Source organism: Enoplosus armatus, chromosome 11 (assembly GCF_043641665.1).
Source record: "Enoplosus armatus isolate fEnoArm2 chromosome 11, fEnoArm2.hap1, whole genome shotgun sequence".
In the NCBI taxonomy this organism is placed as follows: domain Eukaryota; kingdom Metazoa; phylum Chordata; class Actinopteri; order Centrarchiformes; family Enoplosidae; genus Enoplosus; species Enoplosus armatus.
The window spans coordinates 3106677-3119267 of NC_092190.1; the positions used below are offsets into that span (position 1 = coordinate 3106677).

The window sequence follows — 12591 nt, forward strand, 5'->3', positions numbered from 1 at the left end:
ATAATAGTATAACACTCAAAGTGGCTGTTATTCTGCACTGGTGTATTTTATGGTACTGTACATGTGTTTTCTGTGCAGCTGTGAAGCGCCTTGTAACGCTGGTCGTGAAAAACAATAGAAGTTTACAAAATACTTTTAGTTTGCCAATCATACTTGCATACTTTTACATTTCAGGACTTTTACTTGTATTTTTACACAGTGGCATTGTTACTTTGACTTAAATCTGAATACTTCCTCCTTCACTATTGTTCTGTCAGACTGTTATTTAAAAGAATACACCAGTAATGTGTTATATATTACTTCTAAGTGTTAACACATCTCCCTCTCTGTCACAAGTACACAGTTTATCTGACAATATTCAAATGAATATTTGAAAGGAATCAGCTGGACCTGATAACATGATGCGCTCTGAATTTGACATTGATTTATTGTCCGGAGATTGAAAGACCCTGAGTCAGTTTGTTGGGAGCTTCCCTCTCTGAAATATATATATACATGTGTATATATATATATATATGGATGTCCTTCATTCAAGAGAAGGAAAAAAAGACAAGAAAAAAACTTTATTGATCCCAGCTACATAAGGACAAGAAGAGATGCATAGCTTAGATAAGTACTGTCGTAAGTACTAATACACCATGAATTGTAGCAAAGGAGTGTATTGAGACAAAAAAAAAGTCAATGAGCATGGAACCAAAGTGGGGGTGTATTCACAGATGTTAAAAACCCCTCTTAAAGGTGCAGTCCCGCAATTTAATATTGTACTTTTTTTAAGGTTGGGGGCTCACAAGAGGCAACGTAGCTGAGATGTCCTGGATTTTAGCCCCTAATATTGGTCAAACTTTAAAAAGCTCTGGGTCATACATTCCTTGCTGATATCATTATTTTCTCACACTTTGTAAATCTCCTTCAGGGCCTCAGAACACTGAAGACGCAACTGTGCTCACAAGCTGAGCAGTAAACTGAACTGTATGTGTAAATGTGGTTCGTTGGTATAGTTACATGTATAATATGTGCACCGTGTGTTCATATAAACCTCTGTAGTGAGCTGATGTTTGTGGAAGTGTGTGCCGTTAATGTGCAGACATTTTCACATGTGCTGGCACTAATAATGATGTCCAACTGCATGGCATAAAACTGCTTTAATAGAGGATATAAGAAGTAACTTGACTTAATGTTGTAGAGTGTATGATTTAATGAATTGAATCAAAAGATTTGGTCTGTATACAACCTCTTAATACAGTATGTATATGTAACTACAGTGTGTATTTTCCTGTATTTTTCCATACCTCACTGGCATGCTATACAGCAGGTGTGTAATTTGGAGTTTGTACAGTAACTGTGTGTGACTAAGCTGGATGAATATGATGCACTAACTCACTTTACAGACCAGTTAATGCAGATTTAACCCTCACAGATTTGAGGCGTAATTTGATATAAGAAAACACGATGACAAGGTGACGTTTGATTCCTCGTTCATTTTATTCGACCACACACATTTCTTTTACTCTGCTTCAACAGGATTCCATGATGCGCCTGACAGAGCTGATCCTCATGCCGCTGTATCCCATATCTCTCATGCTCCTGTACTCTCCGGGCCTCATGTACATCATCCTGCCTCTGTAGTGGGGCTGCTCGTACATCAGCCAGTGGCCGTCCATCACGTTGCAGGACTGGCAGTCGGACATGCGGTAGCGGTCCTGGATGTTGTCGCAGTCCTCCATCAGCTCGTGACTCTGGCCCTGGAAGTTCTCCCTCTCGTAGATCCTCATCCTGAACTGGCCTCTGTGCTGTTGATGAACATACAGAGGATGGACAGGTCAGCATGGGACTCTGAAGAATTTAGACTGCACTTTGGCTGCCGTTTCAAACCCACGTTTCAACAGCACAGCAGGAAAATAAGTAAAATTAGCAACTGATATGACTATTTTGAATCAATATTATATTGATTAGACATTAAAGATTACCCAGATGTAGGTTCTCATTTATAATAATGTTTGTCTTTTCAAAATCCTCGCATACCTGAGGAATTAAACGGCAGGATCGGATAGAATCACTCATGCCAAAAGACATGTAGTCGGAGTACTCGCCCCTCCTCAGGAAATACTGGTTCCCTGTGTAGTTGGGATGATCGTAGACCATGAAGCAGCCGCTCTCCACCCTGCAGGAGGTGCACCTGCTCAGGTAGGAGGTCATGTCAGAGCAGTCGCTCATGCACTCATAGGAGCGACCCTGGAAGTTCCTGTCCTCGTAGAAGATGATCTGTTGAAAAGAAAAAGAGAACAAACTGATTTGGAGCAGGTCTTAATTTGCCCATTTTAAATATGTGCTTTTGTGAGCCTGGCTTGTTTCATGTCCCTCTCTTTTCGTTTTTTCCCCTCTTGTTTACATCCTATACATCTCCTACACAGAAAAGTGCTTGTTCCCTGGTCTCCTCTCCACATACCTTGCCCATGTTTGATGATCTGTGTTTGTGGGAATCTGTCCAACAACCTGTGGCTGCCAGGCGGCTTTTATACTTTATACGCGCTGTAACAGGGTTTTGTTATTCAAATTATCTGGAAGCTGATGAATAAGCAGCTCTGCGATCGCTGTTAATTTCATTTGTGCCATCATGATCCAGAACAAAGGGAGGGGAAATGGGTGGAAGACACAAGGCAGGAGAAGAACTGAGCTGCAGTTTTCACATTTCTCAGACTGGGGACGATTAGAAAATCTGAGTTTGATCACAAACTGTCTGTCTGAATGGATTTGTCATGCTTTGTTTGAATGTGTCCAGTTCAGATCATGGATGTCTTAAGAATAGGGATAACACATTTCAAATGACTTACATTTACTTCACAGTGTTATATTTACAATGCACCCAAACCACAGTAAGCGGTAGGTAAGGCTGAAAATGATTAAATTATTTCTGATCCCTTAATATGAACTCTTATCCAAAAAGCATCTGGATGTCCAGAAACATCATTCTTCATCTTAGTGATATATGTGTGTTTGTTTATTCTAAAGCCAGCAGGGTTAGGTTAGCTTTGATTCAATACATTTAGCTAACAAATCTGGCTCTAGATGTGCTGCTAAGCTAGAAGTCTAAGACGTGATGCATTTGTCTGTATTTGTCCCGCCTCCGTCTCTTCCCGTGTTTCCTTTCACTCTGTACTGTCAATCTGGTTTTTATGGCGGGGCTTATTCTTCTTTTACTTGTAAGAATATTGCTGTGACAGGCCCTTTTCACAGCAGACATTCTGACTTGTCACGGCAGCGAAAGACCTGACACTGAAGCAGCTAAATTAAATTCAGCCATTGGTTATTTGCTTTTCCTGCTGTGACATGTCAAAATGTCTTGTGTGAAAAAAGACCTATTGCTGTGAACTGTATGTATGTCTCTGTTTGAACTGGCAGTTTGAAGTAACTTACAACAAGGTCGGCGCCCGTCTCTGGTTGCTGCTGGCAGTAATGATGCTGAACCGTTTGTCGTGTGGGTTATTGTAAAACCCTTTCCTTTTGACATAATTCAGTTTTGAATTGAACAAAATCAAATTTAACTGAATAAATAAATAACAATACAGATACAGCCCCTGATTTATTTATTACTAACTAAAAATATAACTTGCAAATTGCATAATTTAGACACACTAAGATCTTGATTCAGATCGTAACATTTAGAATATTTGCAGTATTTCTGAATAACGTTCGACAAAATAACACATTCTTGCTTTTCAAATTTTAAGGGAAGTGTGTGGTGAGTACTTTTGACGCAACATTTTGTGGTACGTACCCTAGTGATTAATCGCTATTTTCCATAAAAATACTCTCTGAAAAATGGGCAATGTCATCCCAAAAGTTTACACACGAATGCATAGGGAATCCAGCTAATCCTGTAAATCCATGATTTCATGTCAGTCATTTTTTTCAATGGGCGCCGTCCATTTATAACACAAAAGCCCTTCAGTGAGACTCAGGCTGGCAGGTTTAATGTAATCCTCAAGAGACATTTTAACAAAATAACCATAACAAGCGAAATTGTTACGGTGCCTCCTGGAGTCCCAGTGGTCTGTGGCTCATACCATTAAACCACAACATCCTGGGTTCAGGCTTTATTCAGCTTCTTATGAATGACTCTTGTCTCAAATAGACTTTCTCATTGCAGACTTTTGGTCACAGGTGTAACTAATAACATTATTCATGGCTGGACTCCACGTAACGCTGGGACCGACATTGATTCGTCACGTCTGTGCTTTCCCTGCTCTGACACGTCTGCGAGTCTGCTGCGAGTTCAGCTCTGAGCAGGCGGCACTGCAGCTTGAATTGGGAACAAACTTGGAGCGTGGAGCATGATGTTCAGTTTAATGAAACAGAGACGAAAGAGCCACATTTCCTTGTCGAGTGCTGTCATCTCTTAGGTTTTGTTTTCATTGCATTTTGGCATACATGCTGTTGCTTAACTAACAATCTCTAACCAACAACTTGACCAGCTGGTGCATTGCTAGCACAAGAGAACTAGAGCAAGACGCTTAAGTATGAAATACTGGGATTAAAGAGAAGACGTCCCAAGGTTTATTGCCGCCAACCATTGTCCAAGACCAAAACACTGCTTTGCCTCAAGCCTCATGATATTCTTCTCCTGTAAAAAAGCTGAATGAAGACAATTTACCAAATAATCTCCTGTCCCACAAAAGATGAACAGCTGATAGAAACCAAATAACAAACAAATAATAATTTGATAGGACAGAACTCAATGGAAGCAATGCGCACAAATTATCATTAAGTATGGCTGTTGGCCTTTATAAGTCTTACATGTCAGTTTTGACAATTCTTGGATATGAGGCCATCACATGTGGACAAAGGGAAATCAAACTTGTACAAACCATTTTGCTGATATGCAAATCAAGCTAATTTAGATGACAATAGCTTTCCCTCGTCTGCACATTCTGCATTTCGATATAAACCACAACACAGCTGCAGCTGGGTGGGAGGCAAGCAATATCGTTAACAATGGGGAAGGTAAGGAGCAAATGCTATTTTCTAAAGGTGTTCAAGATCTTTTAGGCAGTAACTATGGTGCGTGTAAACTGTCTTTAGTTCGTTGTAATATAACGGTACCTATAAGCACAACAATATGCTATTGTTGTATTTGTTACAATGTCGGGATGATAGTTTACCCGGATTTGTCTCTTTTTTCCCCCTCCATCCAGATTGCATTCTTCGAGGATAAGAATTTCCAAGGCCGAAGCTATGAGTGCAGCTCTGACAGTCCTGACCTGCGCTCTTATTTCAGCCGCTGCAACTCCATTAAGGTGGACAGTGGCTGCTGGGTGCTGTACGAGCGTCCCAACTACACTGGCAACCAGTACATCCTGATCCCCGGGGAATACCCTGATCACCAACAGTGGATGGGATTCAATGATAGCATCAAGTCATGTCGCTCTATCAAAAATGTAAGCTCAATAACCAGTCGATGCTTTTTAGAACATAACCAACAGGTAACAACGCTTTGAAAGTCATCCTTAAGTAATGATTGTCTTCTTCATGTAATAATATTGTTAATGCACCAGTTTCATAGTGTGCCCAGCTCCAGTGAAATACCACAGAGTGCACCAACCAAGCAGTAATCAGTCAAAGGCCAACAGAGAAAAAGGAGAGATAAAAGGCTCATGATTTGGCAGCAGGGTGCTTTATGTCCATGCCCATGCACATCAATTATTGAAGGAAACTAGGAAAACAGCCAAGAAACCCATTTGTAGATGTGAGCTCAAAGTAAATGAGGAAATAAAAATAGGTCAAATAATTTAGATACAAAATACAACCATAATATCATAAATTTTAATTCTCTAACTCTTTCAAGGTATTTGGAAAGTCCTGGAAGATCAGATTCTACGAAAAGCAGGATTTTGGCGGCCAAGCAATAGAGTGTGTTGAGGATTGCCCATCGGTTTACGAGGCCCTGAAGTTCCGGGAGTTCCACTCCTGTGTGGTGATGGATGGTGCTTGGGTCCTCTACGAACAGCCCAACTACCACGGACACCAGTACTTCCTGGAACGTGGCGAGTACCACAACTATACAGACTGGGGCGCCACCTCCCCTGCTGTGGGATCCTTCCGCATGATCACAGAGTTCTAGAACAGCAGTGACCATCCAGGGTTCTGCAGCCCCTAAAAGAGTTATTTGAATGCTAAGGCCACCAAAGTTCTAGAATTCTAGAACCCCTACAAGGTTCCAAAGCCCTAAGGCAACCAAAACTCTAACTTCTTTCAAAAGTTCAGAGTCCTAATGCCACTGAAGTTCTGGAATCTTGAGGAAGTTCTAGAATGAAGTTCAAGAATTTCAGAGTTCCAGAAGGCTAAAATTTGAGAACCCCTCAGCCTCCCACCTGCTTGTTCCATTTGAACATTTGTTCTCTCCCGTGAACTGTTGCACTCAAATCAATAAAAGTATTTCTTATCCCTTAACAGTGCTGCCTGTGTTCTTTCTTATTAAGTTACATGACACCTCAATGGCTTTTAGTCTTGTCTTCTAGTGTCCATCAGTAAAACAACACAGTTTACATCTAAAGACAGACTGTCATCAGATCATATCTGAATATATCAATTAGAAATTTGACAAGTTCAAGATAACTGATACCATTCATGTACAAAATGGTTAACATTAGACATTAATAGTTCAACATCAGCATATTGCCAGGTATTTGTGATGTACGTAGACATCACAATGTCATTATAAAGGGTCAAAAAACATGTTTAATTCATGCTCAACAGAAACTTGTAGTATATCTTGTACCAGACCTTGTTGCAAATTTAACACACAATAAAAAAAAACTTTAGAAGAGTTTAGAAACATGCTCAATAATTTATACTATGATGGTTTTATATGAAAATACAGTAGTGGCTCAATAGAGACATGTTAAGTTAGATACACAACTTAGATTATTGTTATATAATGATGTAGTATCATTACAACCAAATGGTAATACTGTTACATTGTATATGTACCGTTACATGTAACATTACCTTTCACTATTCACTTTAATTCTTAACGAATAGGATGTAAAATAGTCTTTTGCAAAGGCCCTTTGATTTCATAGTGAGTCATATTCCATAGTTTACACTGCGGTGCTTAAGGGTGACACATCTAGAGTTGGTCTTTTTAACTGTGACTAAAGAGTTATATTCAACATCATTCATTCAACGTCAGCGACATTCTGACATCATCTTGCTCACACAAAACAGGTGGAATATATCACTTTCTAAATTTGTCCTGGTGAGGTCAAACTCACTGACTCACTTAGTAGACCAGATGTTAAGTATTAAGGTACTGTAGTACCTGTAAATAATGTTGTAAAGAGTATGGTCTAGACCTGCTCTATGTAAAGTGTCATGAGACAACTTTTGTTGTGATTTGGCGCTATATAAATAAAATTGGACTGAACTGAATTGAATCAGTTATATAGTATTTATTGTGTTCATGTAACTCGTTGTTTCATAAACCATAAACAGAGGATTTGGAAATCCTACTGCGTATTCATTCTGCGAAGTAGATCATGGGATTTGTCACATTTTTTTAACCCACACTGAATTCTTCAGTCTGATTGAAATACTGCGGCCTAAAAGCATCATCCTGTCAACACAGACCTATTACACCTGTATACAACACCAAACTGCGTACAGAGCTCAATGGTTGGAAAAAGACATTAACTTACAAACATGTGCCTACAGTATTGTTTCAGGGTCCTTTCGTATGATTAACTTTTGCTCTAGAAAGCATTTGAGTTTTTTAAAGTTCCAAGATGGTCAATATAACCAGAACTATATAACAAAACTGAATGTAATTAATGGGCAACCTTATTTTTTTTGTCTTTAGATATGTTTATGTTACTTGTGTCATCAGTTCATAGCTTGCATGAAAGCTTTACATAAACTGGCATAAACAACCGATCTGAACCGAGGCCACAAACAACATTTATGGCATCGGTTCAGATCAGTTTGGACTGAGCAGTGACTCAGGTTTAGATACTTGGCACTGCTAAACAACCATTGTGTGTGGATAGGCAATTCAGTGAGTAAGAACAATGGGCAGACTCTAGACGAATATTTGAATTGTAATAACTGTTACATGCACTGCTAACCATGCATTTGGTAGTATTGTCTCTGCCATGTATAAAGAGTACTGCATTTGTTACCGTGTCTAGTATTTTAAGCGCCAGAGATGGAGAAGGTGAGAATTGACAGTTTTCTAAATGTGTTCTTGCAGTTGCGGGAGCTTAATAATTCTCTAAATAATAAACGTAGACATCAGATGTTTTGTCAATGAGAATTCAAACACCGACTTTTTTATTTAGAAGTGAATAATGCCGTCAATTTCTATTCTTTCCAGATTGTGTTCTACGAGGACCAGGACTTCCAGGGAAAGTCCTACGACTGCAAAGGGGACTCTGCTGACCTGCAGAGCTTCATCCACCGATGCAACTCAGTCAAGGTAGAAGGTGGCTGGTGGGTTCTGTACGAGCGCAACAACTACATGGGCTACCAGTATGTCATTGGTCCAGGGGAGTACAATGAATACCGCCGCTGGATGGGCTTCAATGACTGTGTCAGATCCTGCAAGATCATCAAAAATGTAAGTCACCAAGTGCTATAACAGAAAAAAAATAAACACTCTCTCGTCCTCATACATCAAATTAAACACATTTCTTTGACTGCTCTGGTTTCAGTCCAAAGGGCCATACAAGCTGATGCTGTTCGACCGGCCAAACTTTGACGGCAAATCTTTGGAGTTGACAGAAAACATGAAGTCTATCCAGGAGAAATGGCTCAGACATGAAGTCCAGTCCTGCAAGGTCCTCGAGGGCTCCTGGGTTTTCTTTGAGCATCCCAACTTCTGTGGTCGGCAGTACCTGCTGGAGAAAGGGGACTACCCTCACCACTCAGAGTGGGGAGCTCCGAAAGCAACTGTGGGCTCCATCAGAAGAATCATGCAGCTGTGAAATTCGGCCAGTTCAAGTTTGTTGTTATGTCATGCATCGCAATAAATCCATTTGACACTGATGTCGGTTTGTACCTGTGTGAAGTTTTTTTCCCTTCCAAATCTTATCATGAAATAAATATAATAACAATAAAAAGAGACATGAATGATAAAAAATAATGCACTTCATTATTTATTTTGGTACAGTATATCATATTTATTGTATGCACTGGTTACAATTACCTCAACATGTCACTGTAACTGGTTTTCCAGTCCCCTCAAAGGACTAAAGGAAAACAGACATCCAGTGGCCAGTTTATCAGGTTATCAGGCTAGAAATAATACAGTCTAATACAACAACAACCAATAAACACACATGTTCAGTTTTTGTTGGAGGTGTTCAGTCAGCTTTACGGCCACTTTGGAGGATATAGTTTGTTATATATAGTATATTGAATTGTATTACGTTATACTGAGGGGTGTTTTTAATATGCAGTCTACCCTCAGTGATATAAATGTTGCAGTGATTACAGGGCTGCAGCGCTGCCGGGTCATTAGAGGCTCTGTCATAACAGCGACAGTCAGAGACGGCTCATGCAAATTATTGGGGTTCGCGCACCAAAAAATGTCTTTACACAAATTGTAGGCAATTGACAGACTTCTGCCTAAACACACACACACACAATGAAACACTGAACGACAAGTACTTTAAATCATTTATTTTAAGTAACAGTATCACATCTGTTATGCTTCCTCATCTCCTGAGATGGGAACAAGCGCCCTGGCCGTAATGAACTGAACTGAATTATAACTCTCATATCTTACAGCCTGAAACACATCAACACACAAACTCAGCGCTGGTTCTTCAAAATGCTAAAGGGGTCAAAGGATTATTTTCATTATCGAGAAATCTGCCAATTATTCTCTCAATTGACTGACTAATTGTTTGGCCTATAAAATGTCAGAAAATCTTAGAACCCGAAGAAACGTCTTCAAATAGCTTCTTTTGTCTGACCAGCAGTCCGAACCCCACAGATATTAAGTTTTTAACTCTGGTCTAAGACAAGGAGAGGCTGAAAAATCACATTTGAGAAGCTGGAAATATCAAATGTTGCAATGAATAATTTGTCAAAATAGTATTATTTTGTGGATTGATTTATGGATTAATGGACTAATCGTTTCAGCTCTACTTGTGCAGTCAAGTAGGACGACTTCCAGCCATCTGCCATGATATGACAAAACAGATTTTCCCTCCATTTTTGCCCTGTTTGAGTGATGAATCATGCTCGTGTTGGATGGCCGTAAACACATTCAGCAGCCGTCTGTAAATACAGAATAACGAGCCTTCCATCCACCGGGTCTTTCAGAGTCAGCTGACTGTGTACTGAGGTGTTGGATGTAGGCGGAGGGTGGAGCGTGACAGACTGAATACACCTGTCCCCTGCAACACAGATGTTACGGCCTGCACCACAGTACTATGTGGCCACCAGCCAACTCCACCGCATCAGCCTCAGTACCAGCTGCAGAGGAGACAATTTAATTGGATCAATAAATCGTTTCTGGAATCAGGCATCGACAGATCAAAAGGTCAGCCGTTGCGATAGTGAGTAAACACAGTATAAAGCCGAGCTTTTTTAAAACAATTGCCGCATCAGCCATTGTGCAGATATAAATGCTGAGGCAATTAAAATGACAATGATGGCCCCCGGCAGTGCATTTCACCGTGCCCACATACACTGTATATATAAATCTGGAGCAGGCCTGTAGGCAATATTGTGTATGTGAAAGGTGGGATTAACAAACGGTAATCAAACGTTGGTGTGAGGCCCAAACATGGACCGTGTGGGAAAGGTAGGCAGACAAGAAAACGCTTGTTGTCTGGATTTTTTGATTTGTCAGAAGACTCCAGCATCACTTGTATAAAGAAGGAGTAAAGGAATAAAGTCGTTCTTTCTGTGTGATGATCAGCATTTACACTAGTTTAAGTCCAGTTCACATTTTTTCTTATTGTTCGCTTCGTTGCTTTCGGAGGAGTGATTTTGGATGCCGTACAATTCAGAATGTAGACACTATATGATGCAATATAGCGTATATTATATTAGTTTCGCATATCCTCTGAATGCCCTCTTCCAGATCGTGTTTTATGAAGACAAAAACTTCCAAGGTCGCTCTTATGAGTGCACCAGTGACTGTCCCGAGCTCAACACTCACTTCAGCCGCTGCAACTCCGTTCGCGTGGAGAGCGGGGCCTGGGTTCTCTACGAGAGGCCCAACTACCTGGGCTACCAGTACATCCTGACCAGGGGGGAGTACCCGGACTACCAGCGCTGGATGGGCTACAATGACAGCATCAGGTCCTGCCGGATCGTACGAAACGTGAGTTCCCTCGGAAAACATATGAGAAGCCTTAAGAGCCAGCAAATGGGATGCACTTGAACAATCCAATATGATGATATGATTCACTTTGTCTTTCTGCACCTGTTCACGTGCACCTGACAAGCTCATGAAGGTGTGTTTTTATATTTCAACCCTGGGAAAGATTCTGGTCTTGGTCTTGATATTGAAAAGTAAAAAATGACTTGGAGGATGAGGCTTAATTAAAGTCCATGAGCCCCTTCCTTCCTGACCTCAACCAACTTGCTTTAGTTGCCTAAACCGAACCGCACACGGGACTCAGGATGCCAACCCTGGTCTCCGAGGTTAAAGGTTATTATTTATCATTTCGACTGACATCCGACAAGTCATCCGACATGACTTGGACATAAACCCCCAACCACCTCCCACTGTATGCAACTCAAGGATAGGGAGGTGGTCCCTTTCAAAGCGTGATTGGGTAAAGTAGTATATAAATGTAGTTTCTAGGAGAGGAGGTTAGATACGTCATGAAAATATATTTTAGAAATGCAGAACCTTAGCTTGTCTTTAGATGCGACGCAAAACACATTCCCATATACTGAAAACCAACATCTCACAAATCTCTTTCATCTAGCTGCCCTCTTGTGCAGAGATCATCTGAAGTCCTCTTGTCTTGCAGACCTCCAGTGTGTTCAGGGTTCGTGTCTACGAGCGTCCTGACTTCGGTGGTCAGATGTTGGAGTGCACTGAAGATTTGACCAACCTGCCCGACCGCTGGCACCTCCGCGAGGTTCACTCTGCCCACGTGCAGGACGGCGCCTGGGTCTTCTTCGAGCTCCCCAACTACCGCGGACGTCAGTACCTGCTGGAGAGAGGAGAGTACCGCCGCTTCACTGAGTGGGCGGCCATGAACCCCAACGTGGGGTCCTTCCGTCGCGTCCACAACTTTTAGACCGTCTCTCTATTAGTTCACGTTTGACACAACTGTTCTTTGGGAATTTAATAAAAAAGAATTGTGCTCAGTATTCATCCCTCCATGTTCTGTTTTTGTGTTTCCCCTGTAAACAAGGCGGCTGACTGCTGATCATCAGACTAACGTTCAGTACACGCACACCCACTTATGACACTGGACCCTTCGTGGCTTTCCAGCAAAACAAGAAAATCCATGAATGAAGCTCCACCAGTCACAGGCAGATCTGTTGTCTTTTGAATACACGATGTTGAGAGAGAAGTCATCATCAGACGGTTTCTAAAAAAGTGGATATTTTCATCGCTTGTCG

General features: G+C 41.0%; 3 protein-coding genes and 1 pseudogene across 5 annotated transcripts; 3 read left to right on the forward strand and 1 right to left on the reverse strand.

Moving 5' to 3' along the window:
- Positions 1-1514: 1514 nt before the first annotated feature.
- Positions 1515-2616, reverse strand: LOC139292178 (gamma-crystallin M3-like; annotated as a pseudogene).
- On the forward strand, positions 1531-6118 carry LOC139292181 (gamma-crystallin M2-like). Of its 3 annotated transcripts, none has more exons than XM_070914387.1 (3): positions 1531-1579; positions 5191-5435; positions 5843-6118. In XM_070914387.1, exons 1-3 carry the CDS (start codon positions 1531-1533, stop codon positions 6116-6118), a joined length of 570 nt encoding a protein of 189 aa, XP_070770488.1. The 3 variants fall into 3 exon arrangements, with proteins under 3 accessions (XP_070770488.1, XP_070770489.1, XP_070770490.1); XM_070914388.1 differs by lacking the exon at positions 1531-1579 and adding an exon at positions 4993-5001 and having other exon boundaries at positions 5193-5435; XM_070914389.1 differs by lacking the exon at positions 1531-1579 and adding an exon at positions 4993-5001 and having other exon boundaries at positions 5193-5435; positions 5855-6118.
- A 2082-nt stretch (positions 6119-8200) lies between these two features.
- LOC139292582 (gamma-crystallin S-1-like) lies at positions 8201-8978 on the forward strand. Its single transcript, XM_070914943.1, has 3 exons — positions 8201-8209; positions 8369-8611; positions 8706-8978. The coding sequence occupies exons 1-3, from the start codon at positions 8201-8203 to the stop codon at positions 8976-8978; spliced, it is 525 nt and encodes a 174-aa protein (XP_070771044.1).
- Positions 8979-10789: 1811 nt separating this feature from the next.
- On the forward strand, positions 10790-12263 carry LOC139291991 (gamma-crystallin M2-like). The gene is made up of 3 exons (XM_070914093.1): positions 10790-10807; positions 11090-11332; positions 11991-12263. The coding sequence occupies exons 1-3, from the start codon at positions 10790-10792 to the stop codon at positions 12261-12263; spliced, it is 534 nt and encodes a 177-aa protein (XP_070770194.1).
- The last annotated feature ends 328 nt before the right edge of the window (positions 12264-12591 follow it).

Coding starts and splice junctions, on each gene's coding strand:
- LOC139292582 (XM_070914943.1), top strand. Junction 8,612..8,705: donor CCTGCAAGATCATCAAAAAT/GTAAGTCACCAA, acceptor CTCTGGTTTCAG/TCCAAAGGGCCATACAAGCT.
- LOC139291991 (XM_070914093.1), top strand. Junction 11,333..11,990: donor CCTGCCGGATCGTACGAAAC/GTGAGTTCCCTC, acceptor CTTGTCTTGCAG/ACCTCCAGTGTGTTCAGGGT.
- LOC139292181 (XM_070914387.1), top strand. CDS start 1,531: ATGCGCCTGACAGAGCTGATCCTCATGCCGCTGTATCCCATATCTCTC. Junction 1,580..5,190: donor GCTGTATCCCATATCTCTCA/TGCTCCTGTACT, acceptor CCCCCTCCATCC/AGATTGCATTCTTCGAGGAT. Junction 5,436..5,842: donor CATGTCGCTCTATCAAAAAT/GTAAGCTCAATA, acceptor AACTCTTTCAAG/GTATTTGGAAAGTCCTGGAA.